The sequence below is a fragment of the Falco biarmicus genome, chromosome 9 (assembly GCF_023638135.1).
Source record: "Falco biarmicus isolate bFalBia1 chromosome 9, bFalBia1.pri, whole genome shotgun sequence".
NCBI classification, from domain to species: Eukaryota; Metazoa; Chordata; class Aves; order Falconiformes; family Falconidae; genus Falco; species Falco biarmicus.
The window spans coordinates 54,543,045-54,567,346 of NC_079296.1; the positions used below are offsets into that span (position 1 = coordinate 54,543,045).

At 45.1% G+C, this 24,302-nt stretch overlaps 1 protein-coding gene and 1 long non-coding RNA gene across 4 annotated transcripts in view; both read left to right on the forward strand.

Annotated features, from left to right (window-relative positions):
* The window catches only part of MGMT (O-6-methylguanine-DNA methyltransferase), a 168,592-nt gene extending 154,047 nt beyond the window's left edge, over positions 1 to 14,545 (forward strand). Inside the window, exons 6-7 of the mRNA XM_056351015.1 lie at positions 6,252 to 6,391; positions 13,271 to 14,545. Coding sequence (XP_056206990.1) covers positions 6,252 to 6,391; positions 13,271 to 13,402 — 272 coding nt within the window. The 3' untranslated portion in view covers positions 13,403 to 14,545. The remainder of the gene's footprint in view (positions 1 to 6,251; positions 6,392 to 13,270) is intronic.
* Positions 14,546 to 14,853: 308 nt separating this feature from the next.
* LOC130155279 (uncharacterized) overlaps positions 14,854 to 24,302 on the forward strand; it is a 37,151-nt gene continuing 27,702 nt past the window's right edge. For 2 of the 3 annotated variants that reach the window (XR_008823990.1, XR_008823992.1), the window contains exons 1-2: positions 18,352 to 18,651; positions 21,863 to 22,080. This is a non-coding gene — a long non-coding RNA (uncharacterized LOC130155279). Of the gene's footprint in view, positions 14,926 to 18,351; positions 18,652 to 21,862; positions 22,081 to 24,302 lie in introns of those variants that run through there. The other variant, XR_008823991.1, reaches the window with a different exon arrangement.

The following is a 24,302-nucleotide window of genomic DNA, read 5'->3' on the forward strand; positions in this document are numbered from 1 at the left end:
TACTCTTGCAACGGTATCTGCAGAGCAGTATTCAGAAAATAGAGGAGATTGTACAGGGCTTGTGCTGGGGCAGACTTAGGCACTGCAGGGGCTGCTGCAAGAACTTAGGTTCACCAAAGACGCAACATCGGAGGGGGCAGTTGAGTTCAGCCGTTGCCAGTGCTACATGCTGGGTTGGTTTGGGGTTTTTGAATTTTTGAATGCTTAGTGGCATCTCCTTGAAAGGTTCCTAGTTCTGTAGTCAGAATGCATTGCAGTTGACCCTAATTTATCTCCAGATAAATGTAGAACAAATGTAGAGTGTTTTCTCTATTGGGGGAAAATGCAACATGTTTTCAAGGAATATCACTCTTTTAGTTGTGCCGCAGAAATATGCACTAGCAACACAACTTTACTGCTGTGATCCATGGGGCATAGGGGTATGCTAGTGAGAAATAGTATAAAGTAAATAAAGAAAAACATTTCAAAATGTGATACATCTGCAGTCGAGGTGTGCTGTCCGTGACAGTCCGGTGGCTCTGCCCTGCAGAGGGTGGCACTGAGCACCCGCCTCTTACGCCGCAGGGAGTAGACAGAGAGGTCCATGTCCTCTTGGCCAGCAGTCCCATGGGGTCAGATCTGAATAATATGAAAGTGTTAGGGTTTCAGGTATAAATACTAATTTAGCTATTTAAATGCCATCAGAAATAGGGCAGAGTGTGGGAAACTATTGGATGAGTTGCCTGAACGATGCGATGATAGAGTGACGGTGGGGAAGGAGCAATGTGGCAGTTGTTTTGGAGGGGTGGGAAGAGTCCTTTAGCTGGAGTCGAGGCTGGGCAAGGATAGCGTAGGAAATCTGTGCACACCATGAGTATGAGCTCAGCCGATGAAGGTTGGGAGATTAAATAGGTGCATGGGGTGTTGTATGCTGCAGAGTAGCTGATGAGCGAGTGATTTTTATTCTGCAAGGAAGTTTTTTACAAAAATGTTTAAAAAAAGAGGTTTAGGCTGATGCTTTTGAGGCAGGAGGTTTCCTTTAGATCTCTGTCTTCTACATGGAATTGCTGTGGTTTTAACTGGGGAATTTTTGTCCAACTGTATATCTAAAATAATGGGCACAGAGATGCCCTTGCAGGTCTTGAATGAACTAGAGGTGGAATCCGGTAAATACTTGTCTAATCCCTCCATTATTTACCTGTTAAAATGAAATATGATTTTGTTGGAACTTTTGCTTCTTTCATTTTTATAAGTGAACTTTCTTTTTACTCTAAAGTTGGATGAGTGGATTATATAAAGTCAGTAATAGGTACTCTAAAATTAGATTATTTTTGGATCTTTATTCATAAAGCTTAGTCATTCAGAATGACCAAGGTCTTTGCTTTGGTTGGGCTATTTAATCAATCATAAAGGTAAAGTTTAACTTGACTGTTTTCAGTTAGGCACATTCTGTCTTCTCTAATATATCAAAATCACACATGCAGACAGCAGCAATAGAAGTTCATAGTCTTTTCTCAGTGACTTTGGCAAGATGGTTGCACCCTGATTTTAAGGAATCCGTTGTTTCTGTAGTGGTGTGATGCTTGGGCTATTTTATGGCATACAGTATCACCATACTGTCTAATCTATATTCACAGTAATCCTTTAACAGCAACTAATAACTGCATTTTTCACTGTAGAGTACCAGTGGTCAGGGGCTAGCAGCCACTGTAAAAGGGAAGAAAATTTATTTCTTGATCACAACAAGAGCAAAATATAATAAAAGTTACAAAACTAGACAAGCATCTGTCTTTCACATACCCCTTGCAAGTCCAGGCTAGGATAGGGCAGCAGTGGTTGTTAGTATTCAGATTGCTTTTTAGGTGACATGCTTAATATGGCTTTAACAGCTTGCTTACTAGTGAAGGAGGTTCAAAATTGCTGAAAATCAGCCCTCTTGCTTGCATTAACTATTTACACGGTTGCCTTTTGTCAGTAGAAGTTCTTCAGTTTGAATCTGAATCTGTTCTTCCAAGGTCCAGGAGCCAAACTAAGTTTTCTGGATTAGGTGGAAGCTCGTGCTGCTGTGGGACCAGCTGTTTTGTAGAGAAATTTTGAAATATTTTTCAAGTGTTATACTTGGTTGTATTTTTGTCAGTAGGAGTAAAGGGAAAACCACTAAGCATTAAAAAAAAAAAAAAAAAAAAAAAAATTCTACGTAGCACCCCAGACAGCCTGCGAAAAAGCTGGCAAGAAGGGGTGAGTATTTCTAACTCTTTCTTTCCATTTTCAAAAAGCCTTGGTAAAAAAAACCAAAAAACAAAATCAAAAATACCCCACCCCCCCAGCAAACAGAAAAACTAACATTCCCAGCAATCTATGTTGAGGAGAAGGAAAAAATTGGTCTGTCTTTTTTCCATCTTAATCAAAGGGATTAAAAAGGATGTAAAATCAGACTGTATATCTTCTGAACCTCTCTGGCCCCATGAACCATGCAAGGAGGGGCAGAGAGGGGCAGGAGGGGGCTGACGCTGGTAGCTCTGCTCTTCCCACTCTGTGCTGCCCGTAGCATCCATCCTGCCAGCCCTGGGCGCTGAGCCCCTTACTAACACCATAAATGCTCTGGCAGCGCGTATGACTTCACTAATTGCCACCTTCAGTTACACTGTTAAAACTTACGATACGGCTGGTGGTAAAGTAAACTTGATTGTCACTCGATTTTCACTCGTTATCCCCACGGATGTAACGTTCATATGGAGAATTAAAGTCTAGCGGGTTGTCATGAGTGACCCCTAGAGCGTTTAGGCATTAACAGCAGGTTCAGGGTCAGTCCCTCTTTTTAGGGGCTTGCAACTTATCTGTGAATAGTAATTTCCAATCAGTCCTGGCACATCCACTCCCGGCGTGGTGGTGCATTGCTTTGCCGATTTACCGTCAGTTGGTGAGGCCGGTAGTAACGCACAGTTAGGAGGTTTGTGACCAGCGAGTAAGGCAAGGGTGATGCCCGTAGGAGGAAGACATCCCAGAAGTCATTCACCCATCGCCTATCATTCAGGAGGGGCTGTTCAGCCTGGAGAAGTGGCTGCAGGGAGACCTCCTTGCAGTCTTGCAATATTTAAAGGGGGCTGGTACAAAAGCTGGGGACAGACTTTTTAGTAGGGCCTGTTGCAATACAACAAGGGGTGATGGATTTAAATTAAAAGAGGGTAGATTCAGACTAGATATAAAGAGAAATTTTTTTATGATGAGGGTGGTGAAACACTGACACAGGTTACTCAGAGAGGTTGTAGATGCCTGATCCCTGGAAACGTTCAAGGTCGGTTCGGACAGGGCTCTGAGCAACCTGATTGCATTGAAGATGTCCTTGCCCATGGAAGGGGGTTGGGACAAGATGACCTTTAAAGGCCCCTTTCAACCCAAACCATCTTGTGATTCTGTGAAACCTCTCAACTGCCTTTGTAGTCCCTGGGTGCCACGGACATAGTAGCTGGAGGTGGGAGTGGGTCCTTAGGGCTGTGGAGAATTGAAAACCCAACTCAGTTGCAGATCTCTCCCTTCCCCATCCTTCAGTCCACCTTCACACCCACCTTCCCAGTGCAGCTCCAGCTAACAGTGGGAATTGGTGAATTGTGCGTTTTCACGTAAAATCTGACCAATTAGCGATGGCTTTGATGAGCAGGAGCATTCAGCAACATGAGTTGCTTTGTGTTGGCCGTAATGCTTGTTTGTTGGCGAGAGGGCAGTCCAGAACCTGCTCGCCTGGAGGGAGTACTTTTGCTGACAGCAGTGCAGGGCGCGCTGTAGGTGGGTGCAGAGAAAGGAGAGAACCTCGGATATATTTGTGTGATGTGGTTCGGTCCAGCCATTGCTCTGCCGGCATCTGCCTCGCTGAGATGGCGCAGGCATCCTCGGCTCGCAGAGGTATGAAGTGTTTTCACGTAGCGAGAGAATTTGTGTGCGTTAATTTTTATGTGCGTATTTTACAGCACTTTATAATGATATTTAACAGCATAAAATGTTGGCACACGCTGAAAATTGGTGAAAGTTCAGCCATCTAATTTGGGCAGGTTATGCTTAGAGGCACTCACACTTGCAGACAGTTTAATAACAGTATTTGGCACTGTCTCTTAGAGCTGCTTAAACTAATTAATGCATTTGCTCCCTACAGGATGAAATTGAGTTTTCAGATACATTTATAAAATGATGTGCATGATTGCTAAATTTTTCATTCTTTTGAACTATAACTTTGAGTGTTTTATGTGGGTGCGGAGGCAGTATATATTCTCCCATGAAAAATGTACAGTGGCTCTGGAAAGAGGATAATCTCTGCCCCGGCTTGTCAGAAGAGGATAATCTCTGTCCCTCTTTTAGCGTGCTAAAAGGTACTCAATAATTCGGGCATCGCCTGGCACAGTGGAGCTGTCACTGCGGTGGGCTCCGGAGCTGCCCCTTCCTCCCGCAGCCGCTCAGTGCTCCAGCACACTCTGCACCTGCTTCTCCCCTTATTCCTACAGGTTTCAGAAAGTTACAGGTCCGTCACGTCCCAGCCTGCTGCCTGCCCTGCCAAAAAAAGGGATATTTTTGGACTCGGGCCCTGGCGACATACAGTCACTGCGTTTCATTGATTTAAAAGATGACATCAGGCAGTAATTCCCCAAGACCTCTGAGCAGGCGAGGTTAACACTAATCTTGCCGGCTTGAAAAGAATGTTAAAAAATAATAAGTAACAGTTTGATTTGAAATAAACCTTTCTGAAGAAATCACAGTAAACAAAATCTGTTTGCCTAAGGAAACCCTCCTAGCAATCAGCTAGTAACACAACTGCTTGTGCTAATGAACCCAAAGCTGTTAATGTGGTTTCTTCAGTTAAATTGATTCATGAATTTTGAAGAGAACATTATCTAATGAATTTTCTTTGAATAGAAAGCAATTAAAAGGACAAATCAGTCTGATTAACCCCAAAGTCACCCTACTGCCACAAATGGTGTACAGTTTGAAATTATATCATAAAAAACTAGAGCAGATTTGCTATCTCTTTGCCCTCTACTAATCCATGTAAATTAATGAACAACAAAGTTAATTTCTTTGATGACCCTTTTCTCGTATCACCTGGATTATGCTGATGTTTAATTTGCTTAATGTTATAATAAAGACTAAACAGATTTTTTCAATGAAGTGATTATCATTCCCTTCAGTTAAGAAGTGATTTTTATTATTTAACACACACATAATGGTGTATGGGTTTCCTTTAAGAACAAAATCACATTTCACTATGTTCCTATGTAACATAATCAATGTCTTTTTTGACAACTGAAGAAAGAAAATGGTTTTAATCAGTTTGTTTCTTTGCCAAAGCAGGATACTGAAGCTCTCAGCTGGGGGAAGGGGTCTCTTCCCCCCGCTTTTTTCTTTCTTTTTTTTATTCGCCTGCTCACTCCTCTCAGTAAGTTATTCACTAGTTAGATCTTCAAAGCTTTTACAAGTGCCTTGGAAGAGCAATAGGTGTTCAACCCAACTAAAATCCAAACACAACTATCAATTTTCCTTTTGTAAAATAATCCTGGGTTGGGAAGGTAAAACCCGGAGATGCAGAAGAAAGCTGGTCCTAATGCATTTGCTTATTCATTATTTCAGCAATTGGAACACTTAGAAGCAATTTGCTGGTGAATTAAAATTAAAATAATGGAAGATACTTTTTTTTTTTTTTTCCGGAGCTCTGTATCATTAAGGATGTGCCGTACATTCAAGGTCACAGCTAGTCCTTACATTTCGTAATGTCTGCAATGCTGAGCAGTAGCTTGGGGGTCTCGACTATAAAATGCAGTCAGCCAGGATAATACCGAGTCCGCTGGCTCTAGGGCTTCTTCTACCGCGTGTCCCAGCTGAAGTTGGAAATTAGCTGGAGATGCGAGGGCTTTGTAAAATAGGTAGAGCCGGTTATTTCTTCCCTTTTTAATTTGACTCTATGCTAATTTATACTCTGCCAATTTAATGGAAAAACCACATTGTATGAGTTAACAGGATAATTGTACTTGAAGCAAATTAAAAATATAGGAAAATCAAAGCCTTAAATCCTTTTTTATAGTGATCGGTTACTTGAAGCACTCTTTCTAATAATCATGTATTTAAATGTAGTAATATAGGATACAATAACAGGACAGTGCATCGGGGCTGTTTAAATTTAAATTAGAAAGCTGCTATTGAGATTCTGCTTTGTGTTGTGTTTTTTGAATATTTTATCTTGGCTTTTTCAGCCATGCATACGAACAGTGCTGGCTTCATCTTCTTTGCAGATTCATTCACCAGACAAGTGTTGTGGACCCTGTTGAGAGACGTGAAGTTTGGAGAGGCCATTTCCTACAAGCAATTAGCAGACCTCGCAGGCAACAGCAGAGCAGCGAGAGCGGTGGGAGGAGCAATGAGGAGCAATCCTGTAAGTTCACATCAACTTTTAAATAAAGTTGATGGAAGATGCTGGATTTAGAGAGCTTTGTGGCTATATGTCATTAGATTAAATTTATCTGCTATGAAAGCTCATCTACCATGAGTAATAAGGTCAGTAAGTGTTTTTAATCAGCAATAATGCACAACCCAGTTTACTGTGATTTATTCCCTACCATTTATGGTGTTAGATTTGAAAGAGAAACACTCCTTTTAATTCATCAGCCTCTACACATTTTGTTGTCCTCAGACTTCCATATGTATAATACTTAGCTGAGGGAAGGCTTTTGTCCCCAACACAGACCTCATTTTGACAGGGTGTGAGTAGCTTTGGTTGTCTTAACAGCAGTCTGCCCTCTCTGGCATGGATACATTTCTGGAATTGTGGACAAGAAGGGATTTAAAATCATGCAGGTACATCTTTGAATCAAATTTCTAATTGTCAATATAGTTTTTTCCCCCGCGTACTGCAAACCAGAAGTGTCATTTCCCCATTAGATACAGGTGAGTTGCCTGAATTTGAACCAACTGGAGGCAGCAGTGCTCTGAGTTACGCCTGTGGGTTTTGGAAAAACGGTATAATAGTTGGTCTGTTGTCTTCCCGGTAGTTATCCTTCCCTTTTAGTTGTCAAGGTTTAGATTTCCAGATGTATGTATGCACCCGCCTCACGCTGATTGGAGTAGGTGAGTTTGGTGGGTCATATATCCCATTGTGGCTGGGTTCGCATCCCGTTAGAAACTGGAGGGTTTCTGGAATGGATGGGTGTCCCTGCACTGCCCGGGGAGTGGAGGAGGCAGTTCAGTTCTCTAAACCCACAGAGTCCGGGCTTTGGTCTGCAGGACAAGACCTGCCATGGCGGCAGAGTGGGGAGCGCGGTACCCGGGCGCTGCGGTGGGTCTGCACTGCTTGGGGTGGCTGCTGCAGCCAGCCCGGCTGCTTCCCACGCGAAGGAGAGGAACGGAAAGGCGGGCAAACAGAACGCCACGCTCTCTGTCTTTACACATTCGTTCCCTTGCTACTTGCCTTGAAAAATATAAAAAACTGATTTCTGTTAAGATCGCTGGGGCTTTTTTGGCCATCCTTTAACATATTTCCCCTCATTACCGCTTGCCCTGAGCAACATGTGCCTTTCCATGCCCAAATTCCTCTCCTTTTCTCCAGCGTTGTACCTGCTGTAATCTCTGACCTCCTGTGTTGCTTTTACATTCAGTCCTCTCGGTATTTTCTTTCATAACATACATATGAGACTGCAATGTGTAGTCGCAGAGTGGGTTAGAAAATCTGTTTTCACAAGAGCTGGTGGCTTTACATACAGAAGTAATAAAGGTGAGGGGGGTTTGCTGTGCCACATATTATCTTTGTATCTCACCTCATTCATAAAATCAACCTGCGCATGATGCATAGTCAACCTGCATATTACAGCTCATAGGTCTGAAAGACCATGTAAGGATATGTATGGGAAATAGGAGAAACATAGTAAATAGATGCTCGCATTAAGTGCAGAAGGACTATGTGTGTGCTTGCTTGTGGAATGTGCACGAAATTACAAATTGACTACAGGAGTAGTGATAAAAATGTGCTTTGGAATGGGCAGGGCTCTCATTACAGTTTTTACTTCCTTTTATTATCAGCTTTTTATTATGAAATATTGGGGTGGTATTATATTAATATATCTATTTTTCCCTAAAGCTATACATTTTTGTCTATAATATGCTTAAAAATTTTCTGCTGGGGATGGAAAACACTGCAGCCATAGTATGGGACGGGAAATAACAATAATAAGGTAGGACCCTATTTAAAAAAAATTGCAGTAGCTTTGCTGTATATTTTCAGAACTATTTTCATCCTTCCTCACAGGGGAAAAAGCAGGAATTTTCACACCACAACCTGCTGTTACCGCTACTTTGGATGCTGCTGCTCCACTGCAGCCTGAGGGCAAAGCTGGGTACATTTCTAGGCGATAGCAATTACATATCCTTTTGCACAGCACTATATTGTTATTCTTTGAGAACTCTTTCCTGTAGGTTTGCATTGTATTGCCTTATCTTAAAGTACACCATATTATATTGGAAAGCATTCCATCATATTAAAATAGTTTGTATTGTCAAGTACAATACAGCGTATTGACTAAACATAGCTTTATACAGCTTATATGAACTGTTTCCTAGGAAAATATGATATACGCTTAAAATATCAGGATGTAGTCCTTTATTGAGCTTAGAAGCTTAAACCCATTAGACATTATGTGAGTTTCTGTGGTAGTGTGCTACTTGCATAGAATTGCAGGATACCCGTGAACCTGGTACATGTATAAACACACTCGCAGTCTGTTTATCAGATGAGATATTGAGCTTTGAATCTAACTAAACAGTTCATTAAACTGAACACGTCATCTGGACTGCAGCATCATTAACATATCAGCACAGAATGCAAAGAGCTGTGGTGTTAACAACTGCTACACCTGTGATGTGAGCTTTAGGATATAAATACTGGTTTTGAGGAGCAATTGCTTCGAAATTGTTGCAGAAATGTGATGTTTTGTTAAGCAGCAGATTAGTGATTTTTGCTCGCAGGAGAGAAGCCGACACTAGCGATTACTTGTATTGCAAATGTGAAGGAAAAGTGAATACTTCTGTCAATGATTGCTGCAGAAGCTATGCAAAATAACAAAATATGTTAGCACCTTGAGATGCTTCCTATGATTAAAGGACTAAATTATAAACCTGATGATTAAGTCATAAGCGTGATTTAATGAGGGTAATAGTAACTAAAAATGAGCATTGGAAATAAACCCAAGCCTGGCATTGCATTGTTCCTCAAACGTGTTGATAAAATTGCAAATCTCACTTTTTTCCACAACATACCAGAACATTTTCCCCTTCTGCTAATCAGGGACTGGTCTTTAATTTTGGTGACGGGCATTCCACAGGTTTCCCTTTGTAGTTGGGTTGCTTCACATAATTCATACGATGACCTTCAACTTTATGAGAAGGTGGAATAGGTGCCAGCAGCAGCTGAGAGGTGCAACATCTTTGTTTCAATTTATGCCAAGGACATGGTGAGGATGTCTCACCTTTTGCAAGAGAAACTTCAAATAGTTTACTGCGGTTCACATTGATTGCAAGGTCTGTGGTCCTCAAAGGGAACCCATAAAGTTCAATTAAAAATCTCATTAGACTAGTATAGGAGGATCAAAAAGAAATCACAGAGACTCATGGGAGATGGCGAATGTTGGGCTGATTAGTCCAAGGCCATCCTAATTGACTGTTCTGTGCCTTAAATAAGACGTCTTCAGTGGTCTGTTAACTGTAGTTGTAGCTGCGTACGTTGTTTTTTTATATTCTCTCCAGTTGTGTTATTGTTCAGGCTAAAGCGTGGCTGCGTGTACAGCTCGGCACTAATATCAGTCTGTCTTTGAGATACTGTTCAGCCAAACTGTTTTAAACATTGAGGATGGGAAGGAGTAATCATGCATTTATGAGAAGATTGCAAAGTATGGATTTGAAATGTTGCGGGCACATAAAACTACTTGCGCATTAATTCCTTCAGTGGCTGCAGTAACCCAGGACCCATGCTGGGTCACCTTACGGTGTTTGTTTCTATTGAGGAAGAGGGGGAGAAAGAGCAATAGGACATGAGCAAACAGAAAGATTATTTTTTGCCAAGCGTGATTCTCGTGGTGTGTTATAACGTGATATTTCAGCTCTTTCCGTTATGACCTGGCTGATCTGGTTTTGACAGTTTGGCAGTTTCTGAAGGTCTCCAGCCCATCAGCGCTATAATGGGACGGTCAGGTTTCCGTCGCCTCAAATTGAAAACTCTTAACGAGCGGAGCGCCACGGCAAGCACCGCTCCGCTCCGTCCTCAGACAGAATTTGCTAAATGCAGTTCAAAGACGATCAATACCTTGCACAGGGAGTTTTTTTCCCCACCTTTTTTCTAAACAAACGCATTATTGAGGAGTTAGTTTATTCACAGATTGCCACGAGCGTTAATGACCACCCGAGTCTTGTTCTGCCAGTCACCCAGATGGCTGTTGATAAAGATTTAGCATCATGTTCTGAGTGTCAGGGCTGTCAGTAGTGCTGAACCATTTGACCAGAAGAAAAAACGCACAGGGAGCTATTGATTACAGCTTCTCAGTGTCACTTGTTCACCAGGATTTAGGTATTGATGAGGCTGCGAGTGAAAACAAGCTCTTTCCCTTGTGGGCCTCTACCCAGAAGAACAAAAGCAAAGTTGGAGAAAATATTCAGCTGGTGCCCAAATCAGAGGGACTCCGTTATTGATCCAAGGGCCCCTTCATGTTATTTTTGTCGGATACAAATCTATGGGTTTGGAAGTTTTATAGCGTTTGAGGTAGGGTCTGTGAAAGTGATAGATTCATGTATTAGATGAATTAGATTTCACAGCATGAAGATTTCATTGGAGCTATAATATTATGAGCTCCTTGGTTATTGATAAAAATTACATTAAATGTAGCTGAGGCATTAAAGCTCCAGACTAGGGTAGTACTCCCTCTAAAATGTCCTTAGGGCCCTAATAAATTTTAGCAGGTTTAATTATTTTAGTAGTCAGAACGTTGTCACCACAATTAAGCCAAACTGAAGCAATATTCAATATTTTTAAATTACAGCGTTGATACAGCCTTTGTACTGCATTTTCTTTTACGTCTGACACTATGGAGGGTGATGTACGGGCACTTGCCTTTGTTAGGACAAACTCAGTATGAAATTCTTTATTTGGGGGTGGAAAAAGCTGCATTTATTTCATACCCTCGTCTTCTTCCTTGATGGTAAGCAGCTCAGCGACGCATCCCTGCGTTTGTGAATAGGTCCTGCACTGACCCAGGGATCAACCAAGACCCCGCGCAGCATGCCAGCTCATACCACCTGCAAATAAAGTCTTTTTTATTTTGTTTCCCCTCTTCTTGGGCACATCTTCCATCTCCTCGCACAGTTTTTGGCAGGAGAAGTCATCAGCTTAACCCCCTGACAAAATTCCCCAGTACATGGACCCACCCCTCGTTCCTCCCCCACCCCCCACCCACCCCCAATTTCAAGCATCCTTGCCCATCTGAGCACAGCAGGGAACAGGCTCGGAAAGAGGTTTTGGCCCCTGTCTGTAGCAAGATTTATAGCCTTACCATCAAAATATGCTTATTTACTGTATAAGTTTTTGAAGAATTGCAAATTAACCTTGGAGACTTTTTACAGTGTGTCATTATGGCTTGTTACAGCTTTGTCACTCAAGAAAATCCGCCTGCAGTAACTTGTGCACGTGGATTGTAAAGGTGGAGAAATCCCAAAACAGAAAAACACTTGCAAAAAACAACTTCTTTAAAGAAGTCATAAACCAAGCGCAGGATGGCACGGTATAGAGTAAAGATTTTATTGGTGCTCACTGGAGTTGTCATGGATGCATAATTCACTTGTGGTATTGCCAACTCCAAATAAAGCAGCTATTACAAGCATTTTTTTCAAACCTTGATTAACAAAAAGCACCTATGTGTATTCCCATTTAATGTGATAGCCTGTGGGCTGAGATTGAGATTTTAAATTTCAGCCGTTGAAATTATTTAACAAAACCAAAAGAACCCAAAAAAACCCCCAATTTATAAAGGTCTGGCCAGTAGCTGTTCAGCTGCTTTGGGTATTGTGTGTCCCAGACTCAAATATGAGCACAGCTTGAACTGTACTGAAATAACTATTAAATGGGATTAAAATAAGTCAGTGTAAAGTGTGTAATTTGTCTGTGTGTCTATATATAAATAAATTCTACTTTTTGACTTAAAATATCCAAATTTGTTAAAACTGCACTTTTTAGTGAGTTACTGTTTTCACAGCTATAGTATTGCGATCGAATTACTGTGCAGTTACCAAAACACAAACAGCGTGATTAGAGATGATGTATTGCATTTTTTATGGAGTGTACTTCAACTATGATAATCACCTGTAATAAAAAATAATATTTAAAAAAAAAAACGCGTTTATGTACTTCTCTACATTATCAGTCTATTATGTAACTTCTTGCATTGATTTTTCAGAATCCATGACATTTGGCTATAAATGATACCAAGTAGAAGGCATGATGAAAACGAGTTAGGTATGAATTAAATCTCTCCTGTTGTAGGTTTTAAAAATTCACAACCCATTTTGGATTGACTTGCTGTTAAATAATAAATAGCAGCTTGTTCGTATAGAGAATTTTTCAGCAATGCACATAGAGGTGCTATGGCGAGAGGAGGAGATCTGCTGCGCTAGCAGGGGTTCAGGAATCTCACTTTGGAAGCGCTCTTCTCAGTGGCCTGTGTTGCTTTTATTCCCAGAAATGTGTCCTGTTCTTATCCTGGGTGATGATTAATAGTCGTCCTGTGCCTCTTTGCTCTCCTTCTGTGTGCTCTGGGTCTGCGAGGCTTCGTCGCCCACCCTGGGCGCTGAGGGCTGGCTGCTGGAGAGGGCTGGCGCAGCACAGGACAATGTGCTGCTTGCAGAGAACTTTTTAGATAGGGATCTAACAGATCAGTTTTACCCTTGTAAGACTTTACGTTGTTTCTATGTATGAAAATTTCTGTCCATACTTATTTTTGCTAAGAATCGGGCTGGCCTTCAGAGCCCATGCTCAGCACTGTTTCCGCACGGTCGCAGCTGAGCCAGGCGCATGGCCCTGGTGCTGTGGCTGTCCCCTGCTCCCCGGTACGCCGGGACTCCGCCAGTGTGCTCTTTCACGTGGCTCCTTCAGTCCCCATCCCTGCTAGCCTGGTGGCAGACAACTCCTGGTTTAGCGGTGGATTTATGGGCATCCTCCCCAGCCGCCGCTCCTCTTTGCCTTCACCCTTTGCTGCCTTCCTTATTTTTGTGTGTTTTGCAGATCCCGATTATAATACCGTGCCATAGGGTGATTTGCAGCAGCGGGCAGAGCGGCAACTATGGAGGGGGAAACCTTATGAAAGAGTGGCTTTTGTCACACGAGAAGCTCCAGAAAGAGAAGTTAGCATATTGATGCAGCTCAGCCACGGCTGCTAACCAGCCAAGACATACAACCGCGGATACTTGGCTTATAACAAGCTCTCAGAGCACCCAGCAGAATTCAGAAAAATGGTAAATATTTGAGTGACATATAAATATAATGCAACATCCAAAGTGAAATGTGTGGTGGCACCACTATATTAAAAAAGCGGGATGCGTCCTGAGGGATGCAGCTCAGCTGCCCTTTCTTGTTTTTACATTTTACAGCAGAATGACTACAGTGGTCCAGGTCTGTTGTGCATGGATTTTGTTCCCATCTCCAGTCCTGTTTTGTTCTATTTTTAATGTCCATTAAAGCACGGATAAGGGAGTAGGAGGGACATGGCAAATGTGAGGTGCAAGCCTCTCCCTAAGGAAGCATCTGGCGCTCGCCGAGGGGCAGCCAGCGAGCCCAAGCCTGAGCCCATGCTCACTCCCGCCCAGCCTGGCACGCTCAGCCCTGCCAGCCTCCTGCCCAGGGCTGCCCGCACCTCCTCGGTGCCTGCAACGGTGCGTTACCTAAACAGGAGTTCACGGAGCACATTGAGATGTATTCAAAAGCAAGCGGCTATTGAATTGCCTCTTTCCAGCTTTTCTTTTTGGATTGTGAGAGATGGGAATAAAAATTGTTGCCTTTTGTGCAAAAAGCAGGTGGAAGAGAAGCTGCTGACAAATTGTATGAAAAGTGTATTTTAAGTAAGCAGTCTGATTAGCGCAACTTGGGCAAAATATTGAAAAGCTCATCATTAGTTGTGTCTTCAGCAGCAGCACATTTCGTTTTGTCGTTTGATTTGTTGCACTGGATTTTTGCATTTCTCTGTTAGGTGAAGCTTTATTTCCAGTAGCCCCTTTGTAGGAAGGATTGAAGCATTCAAGAGATTTTGAAGCTAAACTTTGAGGTGGTTTAAGCAGGGTTCTCTGCAAGTATGAGACACCAGAAGCTGAAATTTTCAGTATGGGAATCGTAAATTGTAACATGGAAATACTGATTTTTTTTTATGTGTTTTATCATATTTTCATAGATGTCTCTTTAGAAAGGCCATTGCTAGCCAAAAAATTATTGTGTTACAATGCGTTAGTTAATACAGTATTATTGATATCTCAGAATTACTTCAATAAAAAAACTGCTTTGCATGTACGAGTGTCTTTGTGTATGTTTATAAATAAAACACAGTATATGATATATGGAGAAAATAAACTATACCCCACTGTACAATATAAAGCTGTATTTTTATCAAGGGTTTCTGGTGGCAATATAAACCACGAAAGCAAAGCTCAAGTGGTTTGTACGTGTCACCAGAACCCCGAGATAAAAATATAGCCTTATAATATGTACAGTTTGGGTGTATTTTATTTTTTTTTATAATGCATGCTACCAACAAAAGAACACGGTAGCAAACGTAAACTTTAACCTTTCTCACATTTACATCCCTTGCTGTTTTTCTTAAAGGTATTTGCTTTTTCAGGGATGTATCTTTATTTTTGCAGCTATGGTGACTACGAGCGCTGGTCTTCAAGGTGGGTAACACCTTTCTGAAGCAATCCCCCAACTTTTTAGCAAAATAAGGTTCTGGCTCAGTTTCTGTGGGGTGGAGGGTGGCAGGGGCTGGCTGGGCAGGGCTGAGCAGGGACAGGCGGGGGATGGGGACGGGGCAGGGACCGGCAGGGAAGAAGGGTAGGGACAGGCAGGGAACAGGGATAGGGACTGGCAGGGCTGGGCAGGGGACAGGGGGGAGCAGGGACGGGCAGGGCCACAAGCAGGGCTGAGCAGGGACAGGGACAGGCAGGGGACTGACAAATGACAGGGCTGGGCAGGGACAGGCCAAGGACAGGGCCAGGCAGGGGGCCGGCAGGGTCAGGGCCGGGGCCGGGCAGGGGACAGGCCAGGGCGGGACAGGGGACCGGCGGGGCCAGGCCCGGGCGGCGCTGCCCGCGCTGCCCAACAGAGGGCGCCCCGGCGCAGGGAAGGGCCGGGCGGGCCGGGGGTGTCCGCGCTGTGCCCGCGCGCCATGGCCCCGGCCTGGGCTGCGATTAACAAAGGTGATTAACCCGTGACAGGGTGGCCGGCAGCCGCCGCACGGACACGGACACGGACACGGACACGGACACGGACACGGACACACACAGACACACAGACACGGACACACACGCAGACACACACACATACACACACACACACGCACAGACACAGAGACACAGGCACACGCACAGACACAGAGACACAGGCACACACACAGACACACACACACACACAGAGACACAGGCACACACACAGACACACACACACACACAGAGACACAGGCACACACACAGACACACACACACAGACACAGAGACACAGGCACCCAGACACACACACAGACAGACACACACGCACACACAGACACACAGACACACACACACACACACACACAGAGACACACACACAGGCAGGCACACACACACACACGCACACACACGCGTGTATCTCCGCCGCAGGTGCCAAGGCCGGCAGCAGGGCGCCGGGGGGGTGGTGTCGCGGCCCGGGCCGCTCGGGGCCGGCGCAGCGCGGGGCACCGCTCGGTGCGTGGGGAAACGGGGGAAAGCGGGAGCAGAAGGCAGCGCTGTGCCTTTGGCCTGGCACTGCCCTGCCGGCCCTGCGGGGCTGCCTGCCCGCCTGGCACTGCCCTGCCGGCCCTGCGGGGCTGCCTGCCCGCCTGGCACTGCCCTGCCGGCCCTGCACAGCTCCCTGCCCGCCTGGCACTGCCCTGCCGGCCCTGCGGGGCTGCCTGCCCGCCTGGCACTGCCCTGCCGGCCCTGCACGGCTCCCTGCCTGCCCGCCTGGCACTGCCCTGCCGGCCCTGCGGGGCTGCCTGCCCGCCTGGCACTGCCCTGCCGGCCCTGCGGGGCTCCCTGCCCGCCTGGCACTGCCCTGCCGGCCCTGCGGGGCTCCCTGCCTGCCCGCCTGGCACTGCCCTGCCGGCCCTGCACAGCTCCCTGCCCGCCTGGCACTGCCCTGCCGGCCCTGCACAGCTCCCTGCCTGCCCGCCTGGCACTGCCCTGCCGGCCCTGCACGGCTCCCTGCCCGCCTGGCACTGCCCTGCCGGCCCTGCACGGCTCCCTGCCTGCCGGCCTGGCACTGCCCTGCCGGCCCTGCGGGGCTGCCTGCCCGCCTGGCACTGCCCTGCCGGCCCTGCACAGCTCCCTGCCTGCCGGCCTGGCACTGCCCTGCCGGCCCTGCACAGCTCCCTGCCTGCCGGCCACGCTGGCCACACTGGGGGCTGCTGACACCGTGGCACGGCGCAGCTGGGTGCGACAGCTGGCTCGGCAGCCCCTAATACCGACACATGCTGCTTTCGCCCATTTCCAGAGACCAAGATAATGAAAGATTCAAAAATAATATTTGTTTTGGCAGAACTACATTTGTAATGAAATAGATGCCCTTGAACATGGAAGAAACTGGATTTTTCAGTGGGTCATTTCCTCCCCTTCTTTTTTTTCCATACACAACGGGCTCCACAGCCGGTCTGAGGCCAGTAGAAATATTTTTTGAAGGGCTACGTTGTATTTCCCGCATCAGATTTACAGCAGGATTGCAGCTACACTGGTCGTACTGTTTTACACCGGAATGAAAAATGCAGATTACATCCTATGTATCAATACCAAATGGAAAAGGGCCCCAGGCTTAAGGATTGTTACAGATCGCTTTCATGCAAGCTGAGTTTGCAACGTAATGAGCTCATACTGGAAGCATCTTAAACAGAAAACGGATTCATTGTCGTGGTAGGGACATTTTTAGATACGTGACCAAATTTTCATCCCGTGTGCAACCGATTCGTTTGGAGTTAGAGGAATTAGTCATCTGATCTGGGCGAGAAAGGTTTGGCCCATAAAGTTTCCATTTAATTTTTCTAAGTAGTTCACAGGCACCAGGCACTCTTGAAGTGGTACTTGATATTTGCTGTGTCAGTTGGGTAAGGAACGGTGACACAGTTGTTAGGACAGTGCCATCGCTTTCCAAATGACATTAAGGTATAGACATGGAGCAGTGTTTTTAAACTACTGTTTCTGTTAACATCACAGGTCATTATTTCTTCTGGAAATACCACAGTTTGTTAGATCTAATCAGTTTTCCCAGTGTCTTACCCAATTTTAAAATTACCATATTTGCGGTATGCATTGCACCCTGGTCAAAGAGATAGACTTGGTATTAAAATGTTTATTTATTGTGAAAGGTGATGCTGAAGACCTGCTTCTTTAAAGAAAATGCAATAAAAGAATAAACCTATGGAAAGATTGCTTAAAAACTTAAAAGTGCAGTAATCCAAGGGGAGTCCTGTAAGATTTATGTACTATTTCAAGAGTAATTTCTCAGTAAGAATCTTATAGGAATGTAAAAATCCTCAAAGAATTGCATTTACAGATTTAATTGTAATTCCTTTTATATTCTTACAGAAATTGAATAGAAATAGCGTTCAAAGGCTTCTCTCTAAAACTCCCCTGCCCTTGCTGAGTGGCTGTACCCTCTGCTCTGTGCTACTGTGGCTGGCTTTAAAAACAATGGAAAATATTACTGACAGTACCCTCACTTGCCATTAAAGTAGAGAGGATATTTCAGTTACATTGATGTGCAAATACAGCTTGTCAAAGGACTCTGTGCTATTTTTGTTTCAAATAGCATGCGTAGGGTATGAGTAACAAATAAATACGCCTAATGTGTGCCTTGAAAAGGACCATTTTTCCCAGTTTTTCTCTTTTTTCCTCCTCCCCACCCCCCACCCCGAAGACCTGCCCTAGCAAAACCTTTAATCTCTCCCTGTCCTTAAGTCTGGGATTTCCAGATGATTAGCTTTTAATATCGCTATTTTTGTTGTGCGCCATTTTTAGTGTGGAGCAAATCTGATTATTTTTTTCCCTCAGTGTTCCAAACCTCTTTTTCTCCCCAAATTATTACTACAGGGGGAACGAGGAAGGGCAGCCTTGGCCCCATCGCTGCAGACTGAAGGCTGAAGGAGGAAGCCACCTCCATTTCACTCCTTCCCAGTCTAGAGGGATGCAGTGATGGGGAGCAAGCTCCCCCCGAGCCTGATCCAGACCAGCCCCCAGTCCGTGTGAAGTAACATGTGGGTGGCAGCCAAAAGCGGGGCAAGGGGCCGGAGGAGCGGCAGGGTGGGCGGCGCAGCCTGACCGGAGCCGGCAGCAGTGAAGGGTCTGGGCTCCATCACCCACGGCCGGCGGAGCGAGATGCGGTAGCTGGACGGCAAGGTGAAAATTGACATGAGCGCGGGGCACTGGCAGCACCTTGGGTTGATGAAAGGATATTGTTAACAAGCCTTTAACGTTTCTCATTAGCGGCTGGGTTGGGTGGGCGGGGTTTTTCCACTGAAAAAAGCCAGAAGACAAAAATTCCACCTGGCAATAACCAAGATTGATCCCATACAGTACATTTAGTTATCAATTTTTAAAACTTCTTTCAGTACCTTATTTAGTTATTTTAAAGAGGGCTTTTTATTTGTTGCTGTGAGTAGTCCTTGAGTGTGATGGAGGGCTGCAAGGAGCATGGGGAACTCCTCCTGGGCTCTTCTCCTTAACCAGTCTTCATCTAACCTGCAGAAAAATGGGTGCTGGTCCATCACCTGGGCCCTGGCCGCGGATGCTATGAGGTGCCAGGGCAGCATAGGAGCCCATTGATCTGGACTTGTGCTGGTGTTGCCTAGGGCATATTATCTGAGGTGGCATCGGTCTTCTTTTGTTGAAATTATTGCTGCAAATTGCTTGTAGGTACTGTTGAGTTAAGGCGAGCTCTTGCTCGCTAAGTTGGCATGGGCTTAACAAGTGAGGAAGCTGAGGGTCGAGCCCAGAGCAGGGCGCTCTGCCCAGCCCAGCCCCAGGCACCCCTCGAGTATGGGGGTGTCAACCTAAGTTAGGCTCCAACAGAGGCTAGGTGGGCTGAGAGGGGTGGTGTTTAATTAAAATAACTCTCAGCATGATTCCAAGTGCAAAACTGATGATAGTTACGGAGAAAAACAACTACAGCCCTCTTATCAAAGGAAGAGTGACTTTGCAATGATGTAATTTTCACTTTCCGATGAACACTGAGATGACCCAATTCCATATAGAAAACTTGCAGTTCAAAGTAGGCTATTTGAGCCATTCCGTAATGTGGATCTGAGCTCGCCTGCACAGTGTGGCTCAGCTGAGCCCTTGGCGGCGCCCTTGTTAAAGCCATGGCTGGAGTATGAGAGCAGGACACCAGGAGTGGAAATCACGAGTGTTTTTTGATCCAGACTTGACTTAGATCTTTAAAACTCTGGCAAGCAGAAGGAAAACCCACGGCATTTCCATTGGTGCATACTGTGATGTTTTGAATTTTTATTTACTTTTGCTCTCATGGCTGGCTTTCAGAGGAAATTCAGTGTTATGGCCCAGAATTTTTGAAAGTGTAAGCCTTGAACATGCTTCTTATTTCTGCTTTTATGAAGCACACTTTTGAAACTACCGTCAGCATGACGCCTAAATGCAAGTTTAATTTTAGGGGGCAATGGACAAGCAGCGGTCTTTCAATAGCTAAAATAATGGGTGCAATGAAATAATTTCTTTTTAATGCCCAGCAAAAAAATACTTTTGTTCTTTCTGAACAAGATGCTCACAAGCATAATTTGATCACAAAACCATTTTATCTTTTTAGTTGTAGATCTTCTTCTCATAAGAGACCTAGGGTGGCGCTTCACCCAAAATGCACATGGCCCGGAGTTTCTGTAGGTAGACCCCTCAAGAGATTTACAGGTCTTTACAAATTAATAGAATATTGCAGTGTGAGCTGTTGTACTGAAGCATCATTTACACATGGAGTTAAAACGACACGATAACAAACTTTGCGTTCTCCAGCCGGAATATGGATGATGCCTGAGTAATCAGCTGGGATGGCTGGAAAGCAATCTGCTGCGCCTATCCCCTTTGACTTGGTGCCCTCCTGGGTCCCTGGCGAGCCCGTGCTGCCTGCGGCGGAATGAGGGGGAGCGGGCAGCAGTCATGAGCAGAGGAGGAGCACGGCGAGCAGAGGAGAGGTGATCCAACAGGCCACTGTGGTAATTCGCAGGAAAACAGGAGAGATCATGTCCCGCGCTGCAGTCCCGATCCTCTCCCTTGACAGCCAGGGTGATGCCAGCAAAATCACATCGTGCAGCCAAAGAGCTTGGCGAGGCTCGGCGAGGTCAGGGCTGCGCGCTAAGGAGAGAGAGAGAAAATGCCTTTTATTTTATCTAGGACCTGTGGTAAGTTGTCCTTAACACAGCCCCTTGGGCCAAGCTACTAAAGCTTTTATGTCTCTGAAAGACTTTCTGAAACATAGCCTTATCTCATATAAATTAATTTGGAGGGAGAAGACCGTGTGTGTTCGGACCCCTCTTTGTGAGTAGCTGTGACTGAACCTTGGACCAACACCAGATTTCCAATGATGAGAGGGTTTATTTGCACTGCGGTGGTTTTTTAGACCTTTATCCAAGTAGCACCATCCTAAACTCCCCACTCAGCAGATCAGTAGATTAACCACCATCTGCAAAGCAGAGATACAACCACTTCAGGAGGCACAAACCACAACTGCACTGTACCTGCCATTTGGAGCAGGGCCAGTAGAAGTCAGTTAGTAGAGAGGATGTCAAACTTGACGTATCAAAATATCCTATTTTTGATAGGATGCACAATTACTCTTCACAAGGCTGTTGGCCTTTGTATTTTGTCTCTCTGACACTGGCAATAGGGTCAGGCAAAGAAGGAGGATGAACCCTAGCCCCTTGCAGCAGCTGTGATGAATGGGTGGCAGCAGGGACGGGATTACATCACAGAATATGGGGGATGAATATATAACTATTCTGATTTTTATCTATAAAATTACATCAATACATTGCATAGATTTGTCCTTGCAGTAGACATCAGACAGAATAGCTGAAGGCAAAGAAGTCAGTGCATGGTTGCACAGGGGGTAATACAGGGGGTAGCAGCCAGAGCGGGTACACACCTCACACTAACGGCACCATACAAATAATAAAATATCAGAAGTTGAGAAACTTCCCATACAAAGAATTAATTCTGCAGAGAGTTATATTTAATGTGGCCAAAATCAAAGTGGGAAGTAAAAGCAAAAATTGAAATGAAACCAGTATATTGTTCATGAAAGTCACTTCAACTACTGCCAATGCATTTTGCAGCAGAGGTTATTGTGCAAATACAATCAAGTGTAAGAAGGATGGCGCTGGAATGACGTTTGAACCTCCAAATGTTGCTTGAATTGGAGATCACCTCGAACCACAAAAGCAATATCGGGAGGCTGCAAACGAGAAATGTTTGTATACTCTAGCAACTATTTTACAGCACATTTGTCCTCTAAAAAGAGCAGACTAAAACCATCCTGAGTTATTGAAGAAATCACTGTTTTGAGAACAAGCAGACCGTTAATTGACTGGTTTCTTGTCCCCAGCTTGGTAATCAGTCTTCCCGTACTGCCGCTCCTGATGACCAGCAAACTGTCTCCAGCCTTCTGGCTGTCAAGAAAATTGTGACAAGGCAAGTGTCAGATCATGCGGAGCCTTCTGAGTTTTTTGACCCCTTCAATCTGTTTTCCAACCTGGATATGGCAAAGAAGCTGTACTGGACTAATTGATTGTCTGTCTTCTCTAGGCTGTGGATAAAGTCCAGGTATGTAATTTGACTCTTTCAGATGAGCAGTATCCTCTCTTTCACGGTCTTGTGTCTTTATGTCAACCACTGTGGGACTGCTCTGGAAAAGTTCCTTTTTTGCCAGAACTGGAGCAGAAGATGTTGGGGTCCTACAGCATTCTATCTGCTGGGGTCCCTGTGCAGCTGGTTTGAGCAGTGCACAATGGAGGCTGCAGTGTGTGTATGACTTGCAAAAAAAAAGTCTGATTCATCTTCACCAAAACACAAAATAATGCAGCTGCCAGGCGGAAATAATAGCTTGAAAATGCTGCACTTCCATTTTTTGTTTCAACCAGTGCGCTGCGCTTTAAGGTAGAATACTCTGTATTTGAGATTACCTACATAACCATTGATCTTGATTTCACTAAACTGCCCTCCTCTGTGCTCAGTAGCTGTTATCCTGGATAGTTGTTTTCTTGGGCTTTCTCTTAAATTGTTTCATACAATCATAGAATTGTTTGGATTGGAAAAGACCTTTAAGATCATCAAGGCCAACCGTTAACCCAGCACTGCCAAGCCCACCACTAACCCATGTCCCTAAGCACCACATCCACACGTCTTTCAAATACCCCCAGGGATGGTGACTACCACCTCCCCGGGCAGCCTGTTCCAGTGCTTTAACAACCTTTCCGGTGAAGACATTTTTCCTGATACCAAACCTAAACCTGTCCTGGTGCAACTTGAGGCTATTTTCTTTGTCCTGTCGCTTGTTACCTGGAGAAAGAGACTGATCCTCACCTCGCTACAACCTCCTTTCAGGGAGCTGTGCAGAGCAATAAGGTCTCCCCTTGAGCCTCCTTTTCTGCAGGCTGAACACCCCCAATTCCCGCAGCAGCTCCTCATAGGTCTTGTTCTCCAGACCAGCTCCATTGCCCGTCTCTGGACATGCTCCAGCACCTCAGGGTCTGTCTTTCTTGAAGTGAGCGGCCCAGAGCTGAACGCAGGACTTGAGGTGTGGCCTCACTGCCCTGCTCCTGCTGGCCACGCTGTTTCAGCTACAAGCCAGGATGCTGATGGCCACCTTGGCCACCTGGGCACACGGCTGGCTCACATTCAGCCAGCTGTCAACCAGCCCCCCCAGGCCCTTTCCCACCGCACAGCTTTCCACTTACTCTTCCTCAAGACTGCAACATTGCGTGGGGCTGGTGTGACCCACGGGCAGGACCCGGCACTGAGCCTGGTTGAACCTCTTGTTGAACTGAGCCTTGTCCATGGGTCCAGCCTGCCCAGGTCTGTCTGCAGAGCCTCCTGCCCTCCAGGTCAACACTCCCACCCAACCTGGTGTTGTCTGCAAACTGAGTGAGGGTGCACTCAGTCTAGCCGTTGGCAGTAAAACAATATGAGAATTATGGATTTAGATATGCTTGTTAAGCTGTAGAGACCATTTTCTCTGGAAAACTGGAAGAATTCTGTTTAGAAATTATAGGAGAAAACTATGAAAATTCAGATTCCACTCCTCTTCCCAGTGTCACGTAGCTTTTTTTTTTTTCTTTGGAAAGCAAAAGCAGGTTAATAACATTGGTTTCAGAAGGTAATTTTATTATTTTTTAATGGTTCTTGCCATTTGCCTAAAGGTTTGGAGGTATAGCAGAACGCTGGGCAAGAGCCCCCAAACCTCTTGGAGAGCACCAACAATTTTTTCACATGATTGCTCGTTTATGGGGGATCGGTAAGTAGCCTGTTAAGCACACTGGTTGGAGTACATTGCATTTCCTACATCTGTCAATTGCAATATTTGATTGTCAGCAGTCAATCAGACTTGAATTTGGTGATCTGGGGAGGAATTAAAATACACGCCTTACATGCTGATCGGTGGCAGTGTTGGGTAAAACTGGCTGGACATCTCGGAGCCAAATTGTCCCCAGACTTCAGAAATTGGTGTGGTGGTGTGCATTGCTGCCTGCCTTTTACCATTTAATGCCAACAAATGTGGCCCTTTGTGTGTGGATGAGTGCTATCTAAAAGTAATAGGCAATGACCTTCCTATCTGTGCATTCACCAGTAGGCTCCGTCTCAGTGATGGGCACCCTCATGGACCCTGTGCAAGTTCCTTACCCATCACTGGAGGTCCAAAGGCACCAGCAGCATGGCAGGACAGCACTGGAGGTGGAGGTTTGCGTCATGATACCACCTTCTGATGACAATGAGCAAAACATGACATAAGACACTGCTCCACCTGACCAGGTGGTAGTAGTTCCTGG